At 34.1% G+C, this 24978-nt stretch overlaps 2 protein-coding genes and 1 long non-coding RNA gene across 6 annotated transcripts in view; 2 read left to right on the plus strand and 1 right to left on the minus strand.

Annotated features, from left to right (window-relative positions):
• Positions 1 to 14285, minus strand: part of LOC145328781 (uncharacterized) — a 77731-nt gene extending 63446 nt beyond the window's left edge. For all 4 annotated transcript variants that reach the window (XM_080172637.1, XM_080172635.1, XM_080172638.1 and 1 more), the window contains exons 1-7: positions 14162 to 14285; positions 13670 to 13766; positions 4591 to 4635; positions 4083 to 4163; positions 3422 to 3525; positions 484 to 617; positions 196 to 255 (exon numbers count right to left, since the gene is read on the minus strand). In XM_080172637.1, coding sequence (XP_080028763.1) covers positions 196 to 255; positions 484 to 617; positions 3422 to 3525; positions 4083 to 4163; positions 4591 to 4635; positions 13670 to 13766; positions 14162 to 14258 — 618 coding nt within the window. In that variant the 5' untranslated portion in view covers positions 14259 to 14285. The remainder of the gene's footprint in view (positions 1 to 195; positions 256 to 483; positions 618 to 3421; positions 3526 to 4082; positions 4164 to 4590; positions 4636 to 13669; positions 13767 to 14161) is intronic.
• A 1494-nt stretch (positions 14286 to 15779) lies between these two features.
• On the plus strand, positions 15780 to 19208 carry LOC145328783 (uncharacterized). The gene is made up of 7 exons (XM_080172639.1): positions 15780 to 15993; positions 16433 to 16537; positions 16829 to 16907; positions 17600 to 17667; positions 18239 to 18318; positions 18650 to 18714; positions 19116 to 19208. The coding sequence occupies exons 2-7, from the start codon at positions 16433 to 16435 to the stop codon at positions 19193 to 19195; spliced, it is 477 nt and encodes a 158-aa protein (XP_080028765.1). The 5' UTR covers positions 15780 to 15993; the 3' UTR covers positions 19196 to 19208.
• Positions 19209 to 19797: 589 nt separating this feature from the next.
• LOC145328784 (uncharacterized) lies at positions 19798 to 20608 on the plus strand. Its single transcript, XR_013882633.1, has 2 exons — positions 19798 to 19930; positions 20356 to 20608. It is a non-coding gene; the product is annotated as an uncharacterized LOC145328784 (long non-coding RNA).
• Positions 20609 to 24978: the final 4370 nt, after the last annotated feature.

Consider the following 24978-nt stretch of genomic DNA (forward strand, 5'->3'; position numbering starts at 1 on the left):
AAAATCAGGGCTAAATACTTACATAGGTATATCGACTCTAATAAAAGAGTAAACAAATTTGGGAGTTGAGTTAATTTTTCTCGACACGTTTGTCCTTGGTTTTTACCAAACAACCCCAAAATTCTAGAAATTACATGGTGTTTAATTACCCCCCTCCCCTCCCAAGTAAGTTTCAAACTCCTGTTAAGATTTTACCTTAATAAAAGCTAGAGCCACTGTGGTTCCACAGGCTCCAAGTTTATCGTGGATAATAATCTGAAATATAAAAATTATTTTATAATAAATCTCTTAAAACAAAATATCACATCGCTAGTCAATATATTTTTTAAAATCTATGCTGGATAAAATAACATCCAACCCCTATCCCCTCCCCTCCTACGAACAAAGTGTGCAATATATAAGGTGCATATTAGCAATTACGATAAATTATCCCCTGTCAATATATCCATGTAATATCCTATATCCATTAATAATGTATTATACCTGATCTGTTGCTATGATTGCATCCTGAATTGCTGCGTTGATATCTTGAGGGTAGTTTGTTGATTCTACAAGTTTGTTGTGAAGATTGCTGGCGGCACTAGCGGCTGCTTTTACACCTGCGTGTCCGTCATATACTGAAACATTAATCATTATATAAAAGTAACAGGATCTGTGTCTCTCTGTCTGTCTGTCTACCGAAAAAACTCGCAAACAGGTTAACCAACATAAGGAAGGGGGTTTTAATGCAACCATCTCGTAATCAATGTATAAATCAGGGTTTCGGATCCGCATTGATTGTATGCGAATCCGGATCCGGATCCTACCGGATCCGGTTCCGGATCCTTGACAATAAAAATAAAATCACCATATTTTTCAAAAAAAATTTATTCTTTAATTCGAAGTCAAAAATACTTTAAATTTTCAAGTCTGAACCTAAACCTTAAAGATTGGCTCTCATCAAGAGAATGTCTGAGATTTTATATAAATTTAGGTAGATTTTTCCATTTTTTCCGCATTTTTTTGAGTCCAAGGATCCGGATCCGCATTGTTTTGCGGATCCGGATCCTTGGACTCAAAAATATGCGGATCCTTGCGGATTCAGATCCGAAACCCTGGTATAAATGGCACTTACAATTCGAATTTCGATCTGAAATTTTGCATGAGTAATCCTTGGTAGGTCTATTTTCCCTAAATCGAACAAAAAGTTGAAAAAGTAACGGCTAACGGCTCAGCCGTTTAGCCGTTTTTTGGCTATTTTCAGGGCAGATCTGTCATAAATTACGTAGAAATCAACATTCTAAAACATATTTTTGCTTTAAATCATGTGAAATGATAGGTACAAAAAATATTTTTAAAAGCGAAGCTTTTCTATAATTAGGGTCGGTCCGTCCGTACGTCCGTAACGGATAGCTTTTTCCGTTAATTTAGGCATGTTAGAATTGCTCTATCGATTTCAAATTTTGCATGGTAATTCCTTTAGTAGTTAGGTACGATTTAGAAAGCGTAGCAACTCTATTATCATTACCAAAATGTCCGTACGTCCATTTTAAACATGCTGATTTTTTTTGATTTTTTTAACAACAAATTTTTATGTGATCTAATAATCGGATTGATCTGATTTTTGGTATATTGATTCCTGGGACAACAAAGTATAATGTAATAAGCGAAGCAAATCTATAATCAAGTCCTAAAAATGTAAGTATGTCCAAAAAAATTATCCTGTATCTAGCAGTTTTTCAACAATTTTACTTACAATTTTGCTTTGACTCTTATAAAGAGGGAAGTCATTTTCTAGTAAATCCCGTAAAGGTGTGTGTTATAAGACCTAAAAATAGTAGTAGAACGATAAGGTGCTCTATATATTTGTATTCCCTATTGAATAGAACAATAGGGAATTTTTTTTTTTTTTTGATAACCGTACCTGGAATATCTTTAAAAAATAAGAAATTTCTATCAAACGCTTTGTTTGGCTCAAACTGACAAAAATAAAAAAAATATAATTATAATAATAATGTTTTCTATAGGGACAAGGTAAAGGTTAAGAACAATCTAAACCATTAAACCTTTCCTTGTACCTATAGAAAACATTATTATTATAATTATATTTTTTTTTAAATTTTTGTCAGTTTGAGCCAAACAAAGCGTTTGATAGAAATTTCGTATTTTTTAAAGATATTCCAGATACGGTTATCAAAAAAAAAAAAAAAAAAAAATTTCCCTATTGTTCTATTCAATAGGGAATACAAATATATAGAGCACCTTATCCTTCTACTACTATTTTTAGGCCTTATAACACACACCTTTACGGGATTTACTAGAAAATGACCTCCCTCTTTATATTATGATAATTAAGTTCTAACACTATACAAGTGTTTATGTCCGTTTGTCCTACCGTTTCAGTGCTTCGCTTTTATGGATGTTGTTTTATATTTCTAGTACCAGCAAGGGGGGGGGGAAGTTTTGACACATTTGCGTAAACAGTGAGTATAGGCTTTATCTTTGGACTGAGAGGATAGGTTATTAGGGATAAAATCATTCTTATATGATGAATTTCCCCCAGATTTAAGATTTTTTGGATAGGCCTCCAGGTTCCGGAGCTCCAGGCCTCCAGGTCCTCTCTGTACAGGTAAAAATAAAATGAAATTTTTTTTTTCAAAAGTTAGAAGTCAACTTATGAAACAAAATATGCATTTTTTTCTTCAAATATGTGAATAACATTAAAAAATATGCATATTTTGTTTCATAGGTTGATTTCTAACTCTTAAAAAAAATTTTTTTTTTAAATTTTTACCTGTACAGAGAGGACCTGGAGGTTCCGGAGCTCCAGGCCTCCAGGTCCTCTCTGGCCTATCCAAAAAATCTTAAATCTGGGGGAAATTCATCATATAAGAATGATTTTATCCCTAATAACCTATCCTCTCAGTCCAAAAATAAAGCCTATACTCACTGTTTACGCAAATGTGTCAAAACTTCCCCCCCCCCCCTTAGTAACTACCGGCTAGTATCGTTTGAAAACGTTTTGAAGCAGCAAAAAGTATTATATGGCGATAGGTTTCGTGATTTATTTCCATAGAAAAAAGCCAAAAAATGGCTAAACGGCTGAGCTGCCAGCCGTTAGCCGTTACTTTTCCAACTTTTTGTTCGATTTATGCCCTTAGGGAAAATAGACCTACCAAGGATTACTCATGCAAAATTTCAGATCGAAATTCGAATTCTAAGAGCCATTTATACAATAATTACGAGATGGTTGCATTAACCCCCCCCCCCTTAGGTTCTCCTTAACAGTAAAATTTCATATAGGTCCTGGGAAGGTTTATAACTATTTTTGGGGAGGGTCCCATCATCCTTACAAGAGGAATCGCCCATAATTAAAAAAAGACCCAAAGAAAAGGACGATCTAATTTTGTCAGAGGAATTTGTCTGTTAATGAAGTTTTTACCTGCATAAAAAGAGACATGGTCCTCTGGGTTTATTTTGTGTTGTAGATTTTCTGGTAGATGTGCAGCTAAATCATGTAATATTACATGTCTATCCTCCATTCTCCTATATATAAATATATATAGGTAATAATCTCGTTTAGATAATCAAAAACATTATACAAATAAAATATCAACATTAATCCTATTATATAAAGTACTAAGCTTTTTTTGTTTGTAGCGAAGGATCTCGCTAGCCACTGAATCGATATGGTTCTCCTTAGCCTTAGCATGGTTTTAGGCTATTTTGTTTTTACAAATAAGTCTAATTATGGTTTTAAGCTATTTTTACCCTACCATTTCCCTTCGAATGAAATGCCCCTAGATGCTAGGGGCGCAGCCGCTAGTATTTTAATATATTAATACTTAGATGTAGCACAGGATTTTCATGTACTCTGATAAAGTGATGCTCGCGGTTGATTAAAATAACAACAATACTTCCAATTCACACTATTCACCCCATCCCCTCCTAATGGATGAACGAACTGACCAATAAAAGAGGCCCATATCAGTAAGCTTATTTGATGACAAGTTTTACCCTGTTATTATATCAACGTATAACCCCTTTATCCAATGTATTGATTAATAAAATAGCGAAATTAGGTTTTTTTAAATAATCCTTACCGTCTGCCATTTCTCATGGTAGAAATACCAGTGGGACGGAATTTTGCTGGGTCACCAAGGTCTTGGCTCGGAATTGAATCTCTATTACAATAAAAATATCATATTTTTCTTCATCTTTTGTAGTAATGCAATGAAACGATAGGTACGGCGCTGTGTAGTGCGTAATATCAGTTAGTAAAAAGTAAAGTGGCTAGATCAAATAACAATCATTCATACATACCCCCTTTACCCCATCCCCATCCCTTCTACTTGAACTGACCAATAGTAAGTACTAAGTAATGATCATGTTGGCCACCTAAAATGACAATAATTTTCCCCCTGTCATATTATATCATACACGTATATTCTTTATCCATTAGACAGGGGAAGACAATAAAATAGCCACGGCTAGGATATTTCATGTTGAAATATTGATCAGTTAACATGACAGTTCCTATTAACACATAAAAAAAGACCACAACAAGCGCACCACCAAATATTTCTATTCATGTTAAGATAATATATTTTCCTGAGAGGTGGAACAACTGCAGGTTCTACTTCAGTCTTCTTGTGTCTGAAAAAAGAATTATTTCTAATATCTTAAAGGGAGTGTGAACGTAAAAATTTCTCATCTGATTATCAAATCTTAACATTTTCTAAGCACATTTCACTACACTGATCAACCAAAAAAGGTCCTATTAACAAAAATATCCAGGAATAATGCCTTGATTTTATGGTATTTTGGGAGGGAAAAAGGAAAATCTGAACGTTTTTGCTTCTTATAATGTTTGTAGGGATATTTTACTTGTCATATATAGTTGAAACAATTTACTTACTGTTAAGGATTTATTTTATGATATAAAATTGCCAAGGGGGGGGGAAGTTTTGCCACTTTCGCTTACTCCGTGATTATTGGGCTAGATATTAAAGTTAGACTATAGGTTATTTGGGATAAAAGTTTACTTTTGGGTAGTAGCTCACGTATTTTTAATCATTTTTTGGATAACCCCACCCCCTAGCCCCCCGGGGCTCAAAAACCCCCTAAAAAGGAACCTAACCTTAATTTTCTCAGGAACAATTTGACCAATAGACATGATTTTTTAAACTTAAGCTTTTAGGCTTATAAACTAACTTCTAGTTTAGAAGTCACCCCCCTGCCGCCAACCCCTAGCCCTCTGGGGCTCCAAAAACCCTAAAAATGAACCTAACCTTAATTTTCTCAGGAACCATTTGACCAATAGACATGATTTTTTAAACTTAAGCTTTTATGCTTATAAACTAACTTCTAGTTTAGAAGTCACCCCCCTGCCGCCAACCCCTAGCCCTCCGGGGCTCCAAAAAACCCTAAATATGAACCTAACCTTAATTTTCTCAGGAACCATTTGACCAATAGAGATGATTTTTAAAACTTAAGCTTTTATGCTTATAAACTAACTTCCAGTTTAGAAGTCACCCCCCTGCCGCCAACCCCTAGCCCTCCGGGGCTCCAAAAAACCCTAAAAATGAACCTAACCTTAATTTTCTCAGGAACCATTTGACCAATAGACATGATTTTTTAAACTTAAGCTTTTATGCTTATAAACTAACTTCTAGTTTAGAAGTTACCCCCCTGCCGCCAACCCCTAGCCCTCCGGGGCTCCAAAAAACCCTAAATATGAACCTAACCTTAATTTTCTCAGGAACCACTTGACTAATAGAAATGATTTCTTAAACTTAAGCTTTTATGGTTATAAACTAACTTTAAGTTTAGAAGTCCCTCCTGCCGGCAACCTCTAGCCCCCCGGGGCTCAAAAAAAAACCTTAAAATGAACCTAACCTTAATTAAAATTTCTTATTTGAAGAGTTAGAGTTACATTTATTAAACCAAATATGCTTATTTTTGGATGTTATTGACATAACTGCTGAAAAAATGAGAATCGGCCTCCAGGTTCAGGTGCTGCAGGCCTACAGGTCCACTCTGGAGACAGGTAAAAATTAAAACTTCTTATTTGAAGAGTTAGAGGTACACTTATTAAACCAAATATGCTTATTTTTGGATGTTATTGACATAACTGCTGAAAAAATGAGAATCGGCCTCCAGGTTCAGGTGCTGCAGGCCTACAGGTCCACTCTGGAGACAGGTAAAAATTAAAACTTCTTATTTGAAGAGTTAGAGGTACACTTATTTAACCAAATGTGCTTCTTTTTGGATGTTATTGACATATCTGCTGAAAAAATTAAAATCGGCCTCCAGGTTCGGGTCCTACAGGCCTCCAGGTGGACACTGGATAGGTAAAAATAAAATTTCTTCTTTGGAGAGTTAAAGGTTAACTTATAAAACAAACTATGCATCGTTTTTGATGTTAATAACATACTTGAAGATAAAATATAAATCGGCCTCCAAGTTCAGGTGCTGCAGGCCTCCAGTTCAACTCTAGACATGAAAAAATTTAAATTCTTAATTTAAGAGTTAGAGGTCAATTCACAAGAAAATAAGCATCTTGTTGGATAATATTACCATATTTAAAGAAAAAAATAAAATCTTTTTGGGGGTATTTTCAGATATTTTCGCTGTTTTTTTTTAGACATGTTAGGTATCATATTCATTGATACTTTTTGATATGGACACTTTTACCTGCGTCTTGGTGACCGCTGATTGCAGGTGGTCAGGTGAATATCTGAACTTGGAGCCAATTTAATATTTTTCTCCAGAAATAGTAATAAGAGCCAAAAGAACCATATTCTGTTTGATAAGTTGACCTCTAACTCTTCAAATAAGAAATTTCAATTTTTACCTGTCCAGAGTGGACCTGGAGGCCGAATTTATTATCTTCTTTAGGTTTGTTGATAGTAACCTAAAAGAGGCATATTTTGTTTCATAAGTTGACCTCTAACTCTTTAAATAAGAAATTTCAATTTTTACCTGTCCAGAATAGACCTGGAGCACCTAAAAACTGGGGGCCGATTTAAATTTTTTTCAGCAGTTTTGTCAATAACATCCAAAAGGATGCATATTTGGTTTTATAAGTGTACCTTTAACTCTTCAAATAAAACTTTTTAATTTTTACCTGTCTCCAGAGTGGACCTGGAGGCCTGCAGCACCTGAACCTGGAGGCCAATTCTAATTTTTTCAGCGGATATGTCAATAACATCCAAAAAGAAGCATATTTGGTTTAATAAGTGTACCTCTAATTCTTCAAATAAGAAATTTTAATTTTTACCTGTCTCCAGAGTGGACCTGGAGGCGTTCAGCACCTGAACCTGGAGGCTGATTCTATTTTTTTCTGCAAATATGTCAATGACATTCAAAAAGAAGCATATTTGGTTTAATAAGTGTACCTCTAACTCTTCAAATAAGAAATTTTAATTTTTACCTGTCTCCAGAGTACCTGGAGGCCTGCAGTACCTGAACCTGGAGGCCGATCCTCATTTTTTTCAGCAGATATGTCAATAACATCCAAATAGATGCATATTTGGTTTAATAAGTATACCTCTAACTCTTCAAATAAGAAATTTTAATTTTACCTGTCTCCAGAGTGGACCTGGAGGCCTGCAGCACCTGAACCTGGAGGCCAATTCTAATTTTTTCAGCAAATATGTCAATAACATCCAAAAGTAAGCATATTTGGTTTTATAAGTGTACATCTAACTCTTCAAATAAGAAATTTTAATTAAGGTTAGGTTCATTTTTAGGGTTTTTTTTAAGCCCCGGGGGGCTAAGGGTTGACCCAAGGGGGGTTGACTTCTAAACTTGACCATAAAAGCTTAAGTTTAAAAAATCATGTCTATTGGTCAAATGGTTCCTGAGAAAATTAAGGTTAGGTTCATATTTAGGGTTTTTTGGAGCCCCGGAGGGCTAGGGGTTGGCGGCAGAGGGGTGACTTTTAAACTAGAAGTTAGTTTATAACCATAAAAGCTTAAGTTTAAAAAATCATGTCTATTGGTCAAATGGTTCCTGAGAAAATTAAGGTTAGGTTCATTTTTAGGGTTTTTTGGAGCCCCGGAGGGCTAGGGGTTGGCGGCAAGGGGATGACTTCTAAACTAGAAGTTAGTTTACAAGCATAAAAGCTTAAGTTTAAAAAATCATGTCTATTGGTCAAATGGTTCCTGAGAAAATTAAGGTTAGGTTCATTTTTAGGGGGTTTTTGAGCCCCGGGGGGCTAGGGGGTGGGGTTATCCAAAAAATGATTAAAAATACGTGAGCTACTACCCAAAAGTAAACTTTTATCCCAAATAACCTATAGTCTAACTTTAATACCTAGCCCAATAATCACGGAGTAAGCGAAAGTGGCAAAACTTCCCCCCCCCCTTAGTTTTTTTATAACGTAGTAATTAGGTAATAAAGACCTATTTTGAATTCGTATTATTGACAAAAAAATACCTCACTGTCTACAAAGGGTTGAATCTCATAGGTTATTTAAAGTAATAATATCCTTTTTTATTGTGTTGGACAATAAATAACCCACTTTGGAGAATTAGTTTACACTTTTATCAGACTGTTTTTAAAGAAATATTGCGTCTTTATTATTTACAAAGGGAGAGGTCATTTTCTAGTAAATCCCGTAAAGGTGTGTGTTATAAGGCCTAAAAATAGTAGTAGAACGATAAGGTGCTCTAGATATATGTATTCCCTATTGAATAGAACAATAGGGAAATTTTTTTTTTTTTTTTGATAACCGTACCTGGATTATCTAAAAAAATACGAAATTTCTATCAAACGCTTTGTTTGGCTCAAACTGACAAAAATTTAAAAAAAATATAATTATAATAATAATGTTTTCTATAGGTACAAGGTAAAGGTTAAAAACAATCTATACCATTAAACAAAGGAAGAAGTCATTCTTTACAGGTTGATTTATTATAATTATATTTTTTTTTTATTTGTGTCAGTTTGAGCCAAACAAAGCATTTGATAGAAATTTCAGATATTCCAGGTACGGTTATCAAAAAAAAAAAAAAAATTTCTTCCCTATTGTTCTATTCAATAGGAAATACAAATATATAGAGCACCTTATCGTTCTACTACTATTTTTAGGCCTTATAACACACACCTTTACGGGATTTACTAGAAAATGACCTCTCCCTTTGTAATTAAAGGTGGGCAAGAGATGGGCCATATAAAGTTAATTGGATACTAATAAAAAAACCTGTTTCTGGCTTTGTTATTGTATTTGGTTTTCAATAAAAAATATTGCTTATTTTATCAATTTCTAAGTAACTATACATTGGTTTAAAGCAAGGATTGTGTTAAAAGTCAGCTTAACTGATAGGAAAAATCAAGAACTATGTGAAAAAGTTTAATTTTAGCTATAATGGGAGTAAAAAGCAATTTAATGCACATTTAATATAATAAAGAAAATTTCTTCCTTTCCCTTTACCTTATAAAAATCGTCGGAAAAAGCCGTTTTTTAAGCAAACAAAAGCGCGTTTTGCTCTATCTGTGAGATATTATGAATGAGATAATGTTAATATTTGATATTAAGATGAGAAAAATTTACGTTCACAGTCCCTTTAATCATTGAAATCAGGGTTTCGGATCCGGATCCGCATATTTTTGAGTCCAAGGATCCGGATCCGGACCCTTGGACTCAAAAAAATACGGAAAAAATGGAAAAATCTACCTAAATTTATATAAAATCTCAGACATTCTCTTGATGAGAGCCAATCTTTAAAGGTTTAGGTTCAGGCTTGAAAATTAAAAGTATTTTTGACTTCGAATTAAAGAATAAATTTTGTATAAAAAATTTGGTGATTTTATTTTTATTTTCAAGGATCCGTTACCGGATCCGGATCCGCACTGACCAAATTTTGAGGATCCGGATCCGCATACAATCAATGCGGATCCAAACCCTGATTGAAATTGTCATTTATAATATGATTTTAGGTACCTAACTACCTAGATATATATATCCATATGTTAGGCATCTTTGGACAGACGAATCGAAGTGAACTTTCATCGCAGATTTTACTTTTTAACATTTGTCTATTCTAATTTTATACCTAAGTACCTCCTACATATGTATTTTATTTAATTTTTTGGCATAAAAAATTGAAAGGAAATGGTTTACTGACAGATATCTAACCAATGTTGTCAATATAGTATGAAGACTAGTTATCGTGCGTAACCACCCCCCCCCCTCCCCCGTAACTTACTTACTTATGCCTTGGGTAGCCCTATGATGGGCATAGGCTACGGACAAGGTCTCTCCAATTCTTCTTTTCCTTTGCTAAGGCAACAGCATCACTCCATTCCATCTTCAAGTCAATCATCTCTTTCTCCAACTCTCTCCTCCAGGTGTTCCTTGGCCTTCCTGGTTTCCTTTTCCCCTGGTGGGGATTAAAGTGTAAGGCCTGCCTAGTAATATCTTGGGGACTTTTTCTTAGGGTATGTCCTAACCATCTCCATTTTCTTTGCTTTATCACTGATCTTATATCTTTCATGTCACTTCTCAGAAGCAAATCTTTATTTGATATGATGTTAGGCCAGAAGATTTTATGAATCCTTCTCAGGCATTTGTTGATGAAAGTCTGGAGCTTAGTCTCATGGGTTTTATTTAGAAACCATGTTTCAGCTCCATAGAGCAGAACAGACATGACATTTGAGTTAAAAAGTCTTAACTTTGTGCGAACAGAGATGGTTCTTGAGTTCCAGATATTGTTTAGGCAAGCAAAAGCTGATCTAGCTTTACATATTCTAGCCTTAACATCTGCATTTGTTCCACCATATTCATCAATTTTACTGCCTAAGTATTCAAATGTGCTAACATCTTCCAAATTAATGTCGCCAATCTTTATTGGTTCTCGAGATGTGGCATTTATTCTAAGGATTTTAGTTTTGGGAACATTTATATTTAATCCAATTTTCTTGGAAGTTTCTGCAATCCTATTCGTCTTTCTCTGCATTTGATGTCTGGTTGTAGAGAGTAAACCAATATCATCTGCATAGTCCAGATCATTAAGATGATCAGTAACGGTCCACTGAATACCATCTCTTGCTTCACACTGTCACATGATCCAGTCTATAGCAAGGAGAAAGAGAAAAGGGGAAAGAAGACATCCTTGTCTGACCCCAGTTTTAATAACAAACAGATCAGACAGTTTCCCCTTGAACATCACTTTACCACCACCATCTTCGTACATAGATTTGATAATGTTGATGATCTTGATTGGGATGCCATAGTGTCTCAAGATCTTCCACAGTGATGTTCTGTCCAGTGAGTCAAATGCTTTTTTGTAATCTATAAAGTTTACAAAAAGCTGAGAGTTCCATTCCTTAGATTGTTCTATTATTATTCTAAGTGTTGTAATTTGATCAATTGTTGATCTATTTGATCTAAAACCAGCTTGATTTGGTCTAAGCTTTTCATCAACTTTAGTTTTGATCCTGCTTAGAATAATTCTGCTTAGAATTTTGCCGGGAACTGATAAAAGCATGATTCCTCTATGATTTCCACATTGAGTCAAATCTCCTTTTTTTGGTAAAATGGTGATGTGACCATTTTTCCAGTCCTCGGGACAAATCTCATTATTCCAGATTTTGTGAATGAGGGGTAAAAAGGACTTGGCTGAGAGTTCTATGTCGGCTTTTAATACTTCAGCAGGAATATTGTCAGGACCAGCAGCTTTGTTATTCTTGAGAGTCTTTACCGCTTCCTTGATTTCTTGCAGGCTAGGGGGCTCAGTGAGTATATCAAGTGTATCTTCAGAAGGTGGGATATCAACTTCTTCTTCAGAAGAGGGTACATTTAGGATATCATTGAAATGTTCAGCCCATCTGTTCAGATTATCTTCATCAGTTTTCAACAGATTACCTTGTTTGTCTCTGATGTGTGAACTAGATTTGTTGAATTTACCAGTCAGTTTTCTGGTGATATCATAGACCTCTTTCATCCTGTTTTGTCTTGCAGCATTCTCAGCTTTTGTTGCAAGTTCTTCAGTGTAGGATCTTTTATCTCTTTGAGCGCTCTTTTTTATGGCCTTGCTAAGTCTATTGTAAGAAGCTTTGTCAGCCTCATTTTCTGTATCAAGGACTTTCTCTCTCAACTCTTGTCTTTCATTCATAAGGTTGATGGTATTTTGAGAAATCCATGGTTGCTTTTCATTTTTCTTGAAACCTAGATATTCTTTACTGACTTCATTATAGACAGTTTTGATTTCTTCCCAGGATTCTTCAACAGTATCATCTTCAGTGGGTGTCAAGGCCTCAAAACGATTATGAAGGTTAAGCTTAAAGGTATTTAGCTTGTCTTGATCTTGAAGAGCACTTATGTTGTATTTAATCCTTGGGTTTTGGGCTGATTGTTGTTTTTTAAGTTTTAGCTTAACAATGGAAGAGAGTAGAAAATGATCCGAGCTTACATCTGCACCTCTTTGTACTTTTACATCAAGAAGGGATCTTCTGAACTTCTTGGAGATGCATAGATGATCAATCTGGTTTAAAGTAGCTTGATCTGGTGATTTCCACGTGGCTGTATGAATCTTCTTGTGAGGGAAAAGGGTTCCACCTATCACCAACTTATGCTCTGTACAAAAACTTACAAGTCTGTCTCCATTATCATTCATGGAACCAAGTCCATGTCTACCCATTACTTCCTCCATGTTTTCATTGTTATCACCAACTTTGGCATTGAGATCACCGATGAGCATGGTAATGTCCTTCTCTTTTTGACCATCCCTGTAAACTTTGTCAAGTTGGTCATAGAAGTTGTTCTTGACATCATCATCTTTATCCTCAGTTGGGGCATAGACTAATATTAGCCGCAGATTTATCCTCTTGTTAGAGGTTTTAAAATAAGCTTCCATTATTCTTGGGCCATGTGGTAGCCAACTTATCAGAGCCTTGGAGGCATCGGCTGTTAGGATAAGTGCTACTCCCTGGTGGTGACCTAGTGCCTCATCTTGTTGGCCAGAATATAGTATTCTCATGCCTGAGAGATGTTTGAAGTCACCACTTCCAGTCCATCGTGATTCAGAGATGCCTAGAACATCAATCTTGTACTTTGTCATTTCTCTAATAATGTTTTCTACTCTTCCTGCCTGGTACATTGTTTGTACGTTCCATGTGCAAATTTTGGTTGATCTACTAGAGTTGAGGAGCCTCGGTCTACCTGGTCTGCTAGCAGTTTGCCAGCCAGACGTCATATTGTTGTTGCCAACAGCCTAAGTCATTGGATCAGAAGAATTTCCCATACTTTCCTCTGTTACAAGGGTTGTATGAGGGGTACCTTGTTGTATTTCTGTAATAAAGTTTTTCTACGGGCAGAGTTATTAGCCCTGCGCCAACCTCCATTACTGTGGAGTTTCAGGGATGACTGTTAGACTGGAGCCTCATCACAAACCCGTCTGACATGGTAGGACCTTCTCAGCATGGCTCTGGAACTCATTGACCCTCGGGCAGGTGGAACTACGTGCAAGCCATCATCCATCTCCACCTCCCTCCCCCGTAAGTCGATGACTATTTGAACCAATATTCATTGGCATAACTTTAAAACATGATAACAACCTAACCATCATACCCAACAATAACATTAAGGCTTTAAGTCAAATTCTAAATTAATTTTTTCATGCGTGAAAAATAAAAGATGTAACGAAATGTTCCATGATGTATGTCTGCATTGAATGATACAAACCTTAAAGTAACGACTTGATTATCAATAAGCATCTGTGAGCCTCCAGATTCTCCCAGAGGTATACCAGCTCTGTCAACCGTATCAACAGAGGAATCATCTATCAAGCAATTCCGAAGATTTTAATAATGACCAAATTAAATATTGATTTAGTGATCTTGTCATGAATAAAGATTTGCTGATATTTTCATTTTAAAATGAATACAAAAAAGCTTTAATATTTCATTTAACGAATAATATTTCGCTAGCATATTTGGACAAAAAATAATGCTTTTATGTTTTTTTTCTAAATTTACCAAAATGTTATAATTAACGGTTACTCATCACTGCAGAAATCATTATAGAAAAAGAAGCAAGTTATACTATGAAAGGCAATAAGTTGCAAATCGAATATTTTCATTAACATCTTGAATAGCTTTCGATTAACTACCCCGTGTCACAAATTTAAATTATCAGGGTTAAAGAAACATTGGCTAAGCAAAAATCTGAAAATTCCTGAATCCATAATGTTTTGATGTTGTGCAGCCAAATCTGAAAAAATTTGTGGGGCTAAACCATCAGTTTCCACAAATTCATTGTGGGCCACTTCCATTATAGCTAGGCTTCTGAAATATCAATACAGATTACAATTATATCCTTTTTATAAAATAGAAAGATTATTTTGTCTGAAGCTTAAGATCTAAGGAATTACTGGTTGATCAAAAGGGTAACACTTTTCAGGAGTGGTTTTAGGCTCTTGATTTCCTTTAAACCCTTTCCTAAAGGCCAAGGAGTGAAGCTGTACTAGTTTGTTAGATTAGAAAAAAGTATATATTAATATGGATAATTTGTCTATATATCATATACCTGCTAGGGCAAACAAAATATCAAGAGTCACAACACAATAAACTATAACACGTAAAGTGACATATATCGATGCAAAATAATATACTTATTCTATATATCTAACATCGATCTAGGGGGGCTATGTACGTATTTGAAATGAAATGAACGTCTGAAAAATAGCTTAAAACCATCCTAACACTAAAATATTAAAGATTTAATAGCCTTAAGCCATCGATTCTGGGATTTATTAAAAGTTCTTATACTTAATTAACAGAAAATAATAAAACTCTTTTTGATAGATTTATTTCTTTAAATTACAATCACTGAAATATTCTAAATGTTATGTAGCAGCAAGAAAAGCTTATTTCATGTAAGAAATTCAGCGATTTACTCTTAGCTAATTTAAATTAAAAAATGATTTTTCATTTATATATATTATAAATTTTTCACATTATATTATATATACTAAACATATGTATTTAAAATGAATAACTAAGCAAAAAAAGTCTACAAATTAACCACAAAGCTTGTTTTATATTACTCTTATCTTTAAAACATAAAAATAAATCATTGTATAAACAAACACATCACTTTTTCGCAAGAATACGTCAAGTATGACGAAAAAAGTTTGCAAGCTCCACCCAAAAAGGCCGCAACGCGCAAATTAAACAAAATGCCGCGTCCACGGTTTTGTTTTTACATTACAAGAAAAATTAAATGTCGTCATTCAAATTAAAATGATAAGACTTTAAAAAGCTGATATTTTTAAAAGCGCAGCTTTTCTATAATTAGGGCCTGTACGTCCATAACGGTTAGCTCTGCTCGTAAATTTTGACATTTTGGAATTGTAACGATTTCAAACTTTATAACCGTTACCAGAAATTCGGTACATCCATTTAAAACATACGTTGATTTTTAACTTTTTTTACTATTATAAATTATACTATTTATCTGTTTTTTTGGAATACCGATTCACTAAACAACAAGGTTATACAATATTATAAGCGAAGAATCTTTAGAATCAAGTCTTAAAAACGAAAGTATGTCCATTGTCCGTAAACAGTATCCTGTATATTTCATCAGTTTTTCAATAAATATACTTTTAATTTTTTGTAGACTTATATATTTATTTATATTATCTTTATTATATATTCTATATTTTTGGCATTTTATGTAAACAAGAGCGTCATTGCTTAATATGAAGGAGAAAAAAACTGCCTTTCTTATTTTTTGACAGTTAAATAACACAGAAATTCTACTGCGCATGCCTCAAAACTTGCATAAGCAGAAAAAGTGTTGTAATTGTCCGTCTGCTATTATGTGATTTTACAGACTTTATAAGTTTCGTTACACTTACTTACAGTTAGTGTTATTTACATTTTAGTTATTGGAGCATTTTTGTTAGTAAAACTTGATCCTCTAAATAAAGCATTGAATCAAAAAAAATATTATAGTTAAATTATTGAAAAATCAGTTCTTTATAAGTTCTCCAAAAAACAAAGGTATTTTGTTTTTATTTTTTTTCATGTAAAGAATGCCTATTATTACATAGTGAAAATCTCCAAAATAAGTAACAGGATGTGTGTGTTTCTATCTGTCTGTACCGAAGGATCTCGTTCTTCTTTACAGTGTAGCTTCTCATAGGTCCTGTTAAGGTGGAATAGGGTACTCCTACGTACCCGCCCAAGTAGAAATCTCCTAGAACAGAACAACCAAAAACAGATTTTAAAGTGCTGCCAAGCGGCGCCACTGTATAACTTACTGGACTTCCATTCTTACAAGGTTGCCAAAACTTTCTATTCAAACTACAATTTAAAGTAAGGGGAGTCGACTGCCCACTTCCCCCTACAACCTCATGGGCCCCTAAGAGGCATCTAGCCGCTAGGTTGTTATATATTTAATGCTAAAAATAAAAAATCTATGAAAATTTAATTAATTTAGATGGGAGACACACGAGCTGAAGGAGAGAGAAACTTTTGGAATGGAAAGGAGTCAGTGACAGCCAATCAAAAATCAATCTTCAATCCTAAACCTCTGAATGCATTAGTGAGTTTTTTTAGAAAATTATTTTTAAGTTTACTTTAACCAATGTATATATATAGGATATTGTTGGGAATATTGGACTATTCTAATATGACGTCATTCAGGATATTTCGGCAACAAGTTGTTTAGCTAGCTATAATTTTCACTTAATTAGCGTACATGATAATCTGGTGTAAGATCGAATAAAATAGTAATAGATCCCTTCTTTAACCTTTTGTCAATATTGTTTAGAACTTTAAAATTGCTGATAAAAGATATGAGCCCCTAGGTAATTCTTATTATTTTTTCTTAAAGGAAGTGTCAGATTTGCAAGGGGAAGGTGGTTCAGATGTTTTTACCAGCAATAGACACAGAATTCTTAACAATGAGTCAGGTATTATGCTATTTTTTTTAACAGATCAAGGAAGTCAAAGCTTTTTTTTTTTTTGGGGGGGGGGGGGGTTATTACCAATTACCCCCACCCACCCCTTTTGTAAATCCTTGGGTTGTCAGTGTAGTTATCAGAAATTCGATCTATTACAGGAGCTAACTATATTATGACAAGTGTCATACTTTATTACATACTGGAAATTTTCATTAGACTTAGCTATATATTAGAGACGTTGCAAAGGTATCTATACTAATGCTATGTCAGTGGCCTGAAAGTAACATTAATAGTAGAGGTAATGTCTTGAAGCAAAGTTATTAGCAAGCACAGTTAGGACTACCAAACCCAATGTGTTGCTATCACAACATGTTGTCTCAAATTATCCTCTTAATTCACGCAACCTCTCTCTAGTTGCGTTTTAAGGGAGATAGTTAGGTAGATTGGATGCCTAATTATCAAGTGTATAATACCAACACATCCCTTAATCCCAGGAGAGTGTCATTCATTGCGGTGACTTAATCTGGGACAACTGCCATGCTCAAAATTGGCGAGGGTGAGGCAATAACGCGGAGCTCTCATGAGCCAGCGTGTCAAGTTACAATTTACAATTTTAAATGCAAGTTAGTGCCTTTATTACAAACCCCTTAATCAACTGTATAAATTTATAAAAGTTATTGATTGGATTGTTTTAATTTTAGATTTCAAGATAAAATTTTGGAGTGGAGATGATTCTCCAGTGATAAGACCTTTGCATAGACCAGTTGAGGCAAGTTTTTCATTTGTAATCGCATTAGATATTATTATCATTATTGACATTATTTACAAAAAAGTAAAAACATCCATAAAGGGAAGTTGAGAAATAAAACCGACATAAACATTTTAACAGATAAATAATTTCAAATATAATAGATTCTAATTTAAAATAATTCCCATTTACATCATATTATAATGAACGGAAAAACAAGCAGAGGGAATTTTAGAGTAGATGTGAATTTTTCAGGAGAACCTGAACTAGATGGGAGTGGAGTTAATTGTAGAGTAGGTGCTATTTGTCAACTTTCAAGGGATAACAAGAAAAATTCAGTAGATGTCTTTTTTAAATTCCAGCTCTGATGTTTTCCCATGTAATAATACTGATTAACTTTCCTACCTACCTACAGTCATGTGTAATTAAAGAGTAATTTCTTTAAAAAAACAATCAAAAATTAATTTATAGCACTTAAACACCTTGTCAATAGGTAGCTGTTAAGTTTAATTCTTCTCAGGTTTTATTAGTTTTTCACATTTACAAATCATCTCAACCCTCTTGTTTCTCAAATTTTTTTTTTATTCTTCAGGTATATAGTGCACCAAGCAAGCGTACATTAGACGGGTTCGGAGGAGAAGGCTGTGAAAAAGTTACCTCTTTGAAATTAAGGTCAGATTTTTTTTTATTAACTAACAAGGATGATTATGTTAGAAAGTAGCGAAGCTGTTTGATACTAGGGAATTTTCTCCTTCTATTACAAATACATATATTTATGTCAAAGGGCTAGTAATAAAAACATGGCATGTATACTGTAAAGCATTACAGAAGGATAGAAAAACACAAACACTTAAAGACTACCTACTTAGCATTGCTACTAAAAAATGTTGTTTATTTTAAGTATAGGTACCTATTATATTTTTAAAAAGATGTCCCTATTGCATATTTCACTTTGCTCATTGAGATTTAATTCTTAACGCTTAAAAGTTCCTTTTTTTCTCAGGAGTAATCTGCAATGGGCCAGGCATGCCTGTGGTTTGGCTGCTGGTGGCTTTCTGGTCTTCTCAGGTAACAGCTGAATATTTTTAAAAATATGTTAAAAAAATTTCAGGTGAAACAACTATTAATTAGACTATTCCCCAAAGATTTGTAATAACGTAATCTTGTTTATTGGCTCAAAATCTTTGGAAACTATAATTTAATTTAGTTTTGATTGGTTGGTTGGTTCATCAAATTGAGTGTCCATACGTTTCAGCCACTAATTGTAATCTACAGAAGGGATAATTCTGTGTATAATCATTAGGGAAGTACAGCAATATATCGGCTATTGTTTTATCCCTTGAGATCCCTGCAATTAACCCCTTGGTGGTATCACCTTTGTCTTACAGTACCAAACGAATTAGAATCATTATCTCCAAACGCTTTAAACATTTATTTTGATTTATGAATGTAACATTTAATTTTTACAGGAATATGCTATTGCAAAGGAGTTGATCTTAGAGAAATTGTTATGAATAAACAAATTAAACCATCAACACCTGCTGAATAATATGCACTAAAAATTTTATTTATATAACAATAAATGTATTAGTATAGATGTATAACCTAGACAACTACCTATCCCAAGTTAGGGAGACCTTTTTCGTCTGCTAGCAAAATTGCTTTTTGCCCTTTTGTAGCAACTTGGCTGTGCAAACATTTCCAACGCTAATGGGTGATATTCAAAGTCGGCACAGGGTCCCCACCCCGTTGTTGGAGTTACATATAGCTTGTGTCCCATCTATTCTTTTTCATCAAACAAAAAAATCTTAAACATTTAATTGTAGCTATATGTATAACTAGCGGCTACGCCCCTAGAGGCCTCTAGGGGCACTTGAGGAGGGGGGAGTCGAATTTGATAACCCAATTTCTTATTTTAGATTTTAAAAGAAAAATTTTTAAAAATATTTTTGGGGGTTGAAATTTTTTTTTTTTTTTGGGGGGGGGGTGCCCCCCCATCATTTTTAATTTTAGTTAAAAAACGAAAAAAAATTTTTTTTTTGGGGGGGTATTTTTCATTTTGGGGGGGGGTTGGGGGTGTCCCACCCCCCAAGAAAATAGTTATAAACCTTCCCGGGACTTATGAGAAGCAACCCTGTTAAGGAGAACCCGATCGGTTCAGCGGTTAGCGAGATCCTTCGGTACAGACACACAGACAGACAAACATCCTGTTACTTTAGTATAAGGATTAATAAATCTTAGAAATGAAAAAATGTTTAATTTTGCCAAATGATAAATAGATGAGGCAATACTTAATCAAGCTCCCCCTGACATCAACCCCTCCGAAATCCAACTCCCCAGGCACTACAGAACCATCCTCTCCCAATTAAGATCCAACTATTGTCCTAAACTCCAAAGCTACCTCCATTCCATCAACGCTTCTCTTACCCCCAACTGCCCATCCTGTCCTGTTAATCCTACCCCAGAAACAGTCCAGCACCTCTTTTCATGCCCAAATAATCCTACAAATCTTACTCCTATGGACCTCTGGCAAAATCCCACCCATGTAGCTGCCTTCCTCTCCTCCCATCCAAGTTTCACCAGCCTTCCTCCCCTCCAACGCCCCCCTCCAGAGCCCCCACCATAAGCCCACGCCCCCCCCCCTCACCCCACTGATGACTACCCGGACCGGAAACTGACTATGAGCAGCCAAAACAACAACAACATGAGGCAATACTTCAATTTCTTAAAATTCTTTCAGATATATATGTAAGAAAACTTGTAATACATTTTAAATAGCTGGAATCATAAAAAAAGTTTTCAGACAGATATCAAAATCTAGTTAGATGAAGTCACCTAACTTTTATATAATTCCATCTATTTTTTTTATTTGTTTGTATTTATGTAAAATTATTAATTAGTACCTGTAGATATTTTGTTATGTAAAATTTTAAATGTAATAAATTCATTCTTACTCTATTAATTAAATTGGATTAATTCTACCATTAGAGCTTTAGAAGAGGTAGGGTAGTAATATGGCCAAAGCAAAAAACCAGCCCAAGACTAAAATTTAAAAGAATTGATTACCTTAAATCAACCAGGGACCTATGTTTAGCTTCCCTATAATTTAGGTCTTGTTTTAAATATTAACGGACAACCATAAAAAACCTTACGGATTATCCCTCAAAATAAAATAAAATTAATTTTATTACATTTATTTTACTTTAGCTTGGAAAAATACATAAAATAATGTTTATTGTAACACAAAAGTAAGGAATCACTAAGTCATCTTTATTATAATAATGAGGTTAAATATATTCCCGGTTTCCTTTCCCTGCATCCATTGCGTAATTCCATAATAATTCATTGGAGATTTAAATTTTACACTCTGATAATATTGGTATTGGCATTTTAGCCAATATCACCTTCAAACCTAGAATTAATAGCCTCCTAACTTTGCCAAATTTTGTTTACATTTACCATTTACAAAGATCAATTTGATTTATTTGTAAATTGTTAACCAAGAACAATCCAATAACCATGGCGGCCGTGGCTCAACCTTGGTCGTCGGATAGGTTCGAATCTCAGCTTTTCACCGCGTCATAACTAATGACTTTACAAATGGTTCCTTTTAGCAAAAAGGGTAATACAAAATGAATAAGAAAAATATATTTATAAGTTGTTCGCTTTCAAACTATGTGCAGCCCCTTACAAATCTCTTTGTACGCCACTGGTTGAGAGCCAAATAAGTTACTTTGTGGGAAAGGATGATTTATGCGCAGTTTCTAAGTACTAAAAATCATATTCATATTTTGTGTTACTAATTATGGAAGCTGTCATCCTTGTTATTGGTAGCACGAAGCTACTCTACAATTTCAAATGTCTGCTTTTAGCTATTATTAAAGATGCTTGTGTCACTATTTTTTTCGACTATCATTAAGAATCAAACGACCAGAGAACATCTATGGTATACCTAATTATTTTAGTCGTTAATGCTATGGGGAAAATATAATTTACTTTTTTAATGTTGATGATAGAGATTATGCTTTTCAGGTTGCTCCTGGCAAACCAATTAGGATACAATTTTTTTTATGTTAGAATATGGCTTTTATTGTATAAAAAAGATAATATCTTCATTACCATTAATCATTTCTTCAAATAAGACTAGCGGAAACGCCCCTAGAGGCCTCTGGGTACTTGAAGTGGGGAGCAAAGGTGTTGAATTCAACCCCTTATATTTATTTTAGTTTTTAAAAGAAAAAAGAAGTAATTTTTTTTTTTTGGGGGGGGGGGGGAGTCGACCATCCCCATTTTAGATTCGAGTTTAAAAAAAGAAAAATTTGTACATATCAAAATTTATTTCAAGAGCCGAATTTTATTGGGAGGGTAGTGGTAACCTCCCTCAAAATAGTTATAAATCTTCCCAGGACCTATGAGAATCTTCAATTAAAAGGAGAACCATATCGGTTAAACAAACACACACACAGATCATGTTACTTTTATTTAAGGATATTCTTGAAATTACAATTAAACTGTTTTGTAAGTATTATACGCTACTAATGCCCTTTGTTATCCTTGTTATATATATTTTTTAGTTAATTACCTTCCACAGACATTAGTTAATTACCCTCTAACATGTAAACCTTGTCATGAAACATATGTAACATCAATTCCTACGATTATCGGGGATCTAAAGGGATATGACAATGGACGATAAATTGATGTATATTCCCAATAATGGTACACTAAATAACCCCCTCTGCAAATTAAAATTAGTGGTTAAAACGTTTGAACACTCAACTTAATGAATGAACCAATCAAAATTCACTTAATTCTCCAAAGTTGTTAAGCCAACGAATAAGAACACGATATCATAAAACTTTATGGACTAGTGTAATAAGCATCCCAGTGTACCCTCTCTCTCTCTCTATGTAACATCAATACCTAGTACTATCAGGGATCTTAAGGGATAAGACAATGGACGATAAATTGATGTACATCCCTGATACACTAAATAACCCCATGTGCAAATTGAAATAAGTGGTAAGGCTAGGCAGCCTTAAAAATTCATAGATTTTTAGCAATATTCGTTACCAGCAATATTTTACCATGAACTGCAGTAGATCCCCACTCTCTAAAGAAATCTATTTGACTAGCGGTTGCACCACTAGCATGTATGAGCTCTGTATATAAAAGTTAGGGGAGAGCAGAAAAATAGCCAAAAACAATCTGAAAAAAAGGACCTTTATTGAATTTTGAATGGTTGGTTCATTTAGATGAGTGTGAACGTTTTTAACTACTAATTATAATCGTCAGAAGGGGCGATTTTGTGTATCATCATTGGGGATGTACATCAATTTATCGGTCATTGCCTTATCGCTTGAGATTCTGATATATATTCTACATCCATTTTACAACCCAAAATATACTCCTTCACAATAAACTACATAAATGTTGTTTTATTGGTCTGTTTTCATATAAAACCATACATACATAAGCCACGCTCAGGGATCGAGGGGCAATCAGACTATATTACACTGGTCCTCAAATTTTCGCAAAAACTTTCCCTTATTCGATGGCTTATTCGATTTCTCATTCGTTGGCTTAACAAATTTCTGGACTTTCACTGAATTTTTATTGGTTGTTTCATCGAGATGAGTGTCTAAACGTTTTAACCACTCATTGTAATCTACATAAAGGGTAATATTGTGTATCATCATGAGGGATGTCCATCAGTTTATCTACCATTGTCTCATACCTTTACATCCCTGCTGTGTTTGCCTTATTTTTAACCAATTTAATGGTTCGCAAATGCGGGAAAACTAAACTCACTCTCTAGGTTTTATCAAGTCTAAACATTCCCAGTAAATCATTCTTTTTATACAGACACAAACACAAACTTTTAAGCTTCTAGAGAAGGCTTTAGTGTTGTTTCTATAAAACCAACAAATTTTTAGTAGCGAAGATACTATATGATACGAAATATCATTCTGAATTAAATTTGCTTTTAATATAATCTAAAATATTCCTCTGGTTTATAATCATCTACTCTTAATGTTAAATTGTTTATAGCTTTTGAAATGTTTTTTCTTTGCTACTTATGGATGTTGTCATCCTTATTATAAAATATTTAAGGCTACTCAATAAAAAGGGTTGTTATGAGCAACAAATATTTTCTACAAACATTTAATTTGTTTCAGAGTAGTACAGACAGACCAACGGACCAATAGTTTATAGAAAAGATACTCATTGGTCATTAGAATCGTCACACAAAAATTTCAGCCGGCTATTTTAAATAGCAGCTGAGTAATTAACATTACCCCTAAGGACAAACTTTTTTGCTATGTTAAATCATTTTATATTATTCTAGCAGCTCATTCCCTAGCATATAGGGGCTTTTTTATTCGAAGGGGAAACGATGGGAAGAAAAATAGCATAAAACAATCCCAAGACCTGAATCTAAGTAACAAGATAGCCTAAAACCATCCCAGGACCTTTGTCAAGCTTCCCTTAAATGGAGAGCCCAATAGGTTAAGTAGTTATTGAAATCTTAAGCTTCAGACGAAAAAATATTTTACTACTTTATATAATACCTCTCTGTAATTTACCTAATTCATCACAATTGTATTCTTTAGAAAAAAAATTTTGTTTGTTTTAAATCCACACCAGCTATGACAGTCCTAAGACAATTTCATTTCTAGTTCTTAATTCTGATGATTTATTACTCTTTATATCAACTTATGTTGTGTGGATGTAAATTTACTATCTCATTAATTTACTTGTTCCTGTAAATATTACAGTAGATAGAAAATAAAAATAAACAGCATTAATGTAAAAACTATTGCCCCTCCCCCTTCCAAAAAAAAGAAAAAATTGTAAGTGAGTTCGTCATCCCCAAAATTTTTAATTCCCATCCAACTATGCCAGCTTTACCTTCAAAGGCAAAATAAAAAGTTTACTTTGGGGGGTAAACCTCCTTTAAAGAAACCTTAAATGTTTAATTAAAAACGTTTATTTAAAATCAGTTTTTTACCTTTCCAAAAATAATTTATGAGGTGAGAGTTGGTAGGTTAAGTACCCCCCATGTAAATTTAACCTCCGGGGTAAAAATTTTAATCATTCGATTTTGAACACAGTAAAAGTGTCGGACTGATTATGACGTAAAAAAAATTAGCCAATGAGAGGCCACTATAAATTTTACCATTGGTCAATAATGGCATCTCATTGGCTAATTTTTTTTGTTACGTCATAATCAGTCCGACACTTTTACTGTGTTCTTCGATTTTACCTCTTTCTACCCCCTCCCCCCCCCCCCCCCCTCCAGGCGAATTTCCACTCTATAATAACAAGCTT

The sequence above is a fragment of the Acartia tonsa genome, chromosome 9 (assembly GCF_053477335.1).
Source record: "Acartia tonsa isolate MP-2025a chromosome 9, ASM5347733v1, whole genome shotgun sequence".
NCBI classification, from domain to species: Eukaryota; Metazoa; Arthropoda; class Copepoda; order Calanoida; family Acartiidae; genus Acartia; species Acartia tonsa.

Excerpts from the sequence above, each read along its gene's own strand:
- LOC145328783 (XM_080172639.1), top strand. The coding sequence starts at position 16,433 with ATGGGAGACACACGAGCTGAAGGAGAGAGAAACTTTTGGAATGGAAAG. Across the intron at positions 16,538-16,828 it reads CTAAACCTCTGAATGCATTA|GAAGTGTCAGATTTGCAAGG; the intron begins GTGAGTTTTTTT and ends TTTTTCTTAAAG. Across the intron at positions 18,715-19,115 it reads TGGCTTTCTGGTCTTCTCAG|GAATATGCTATTGCAAAGGA; the intron begins GTAACAGCTGAA and ends TAATTTTTACAG.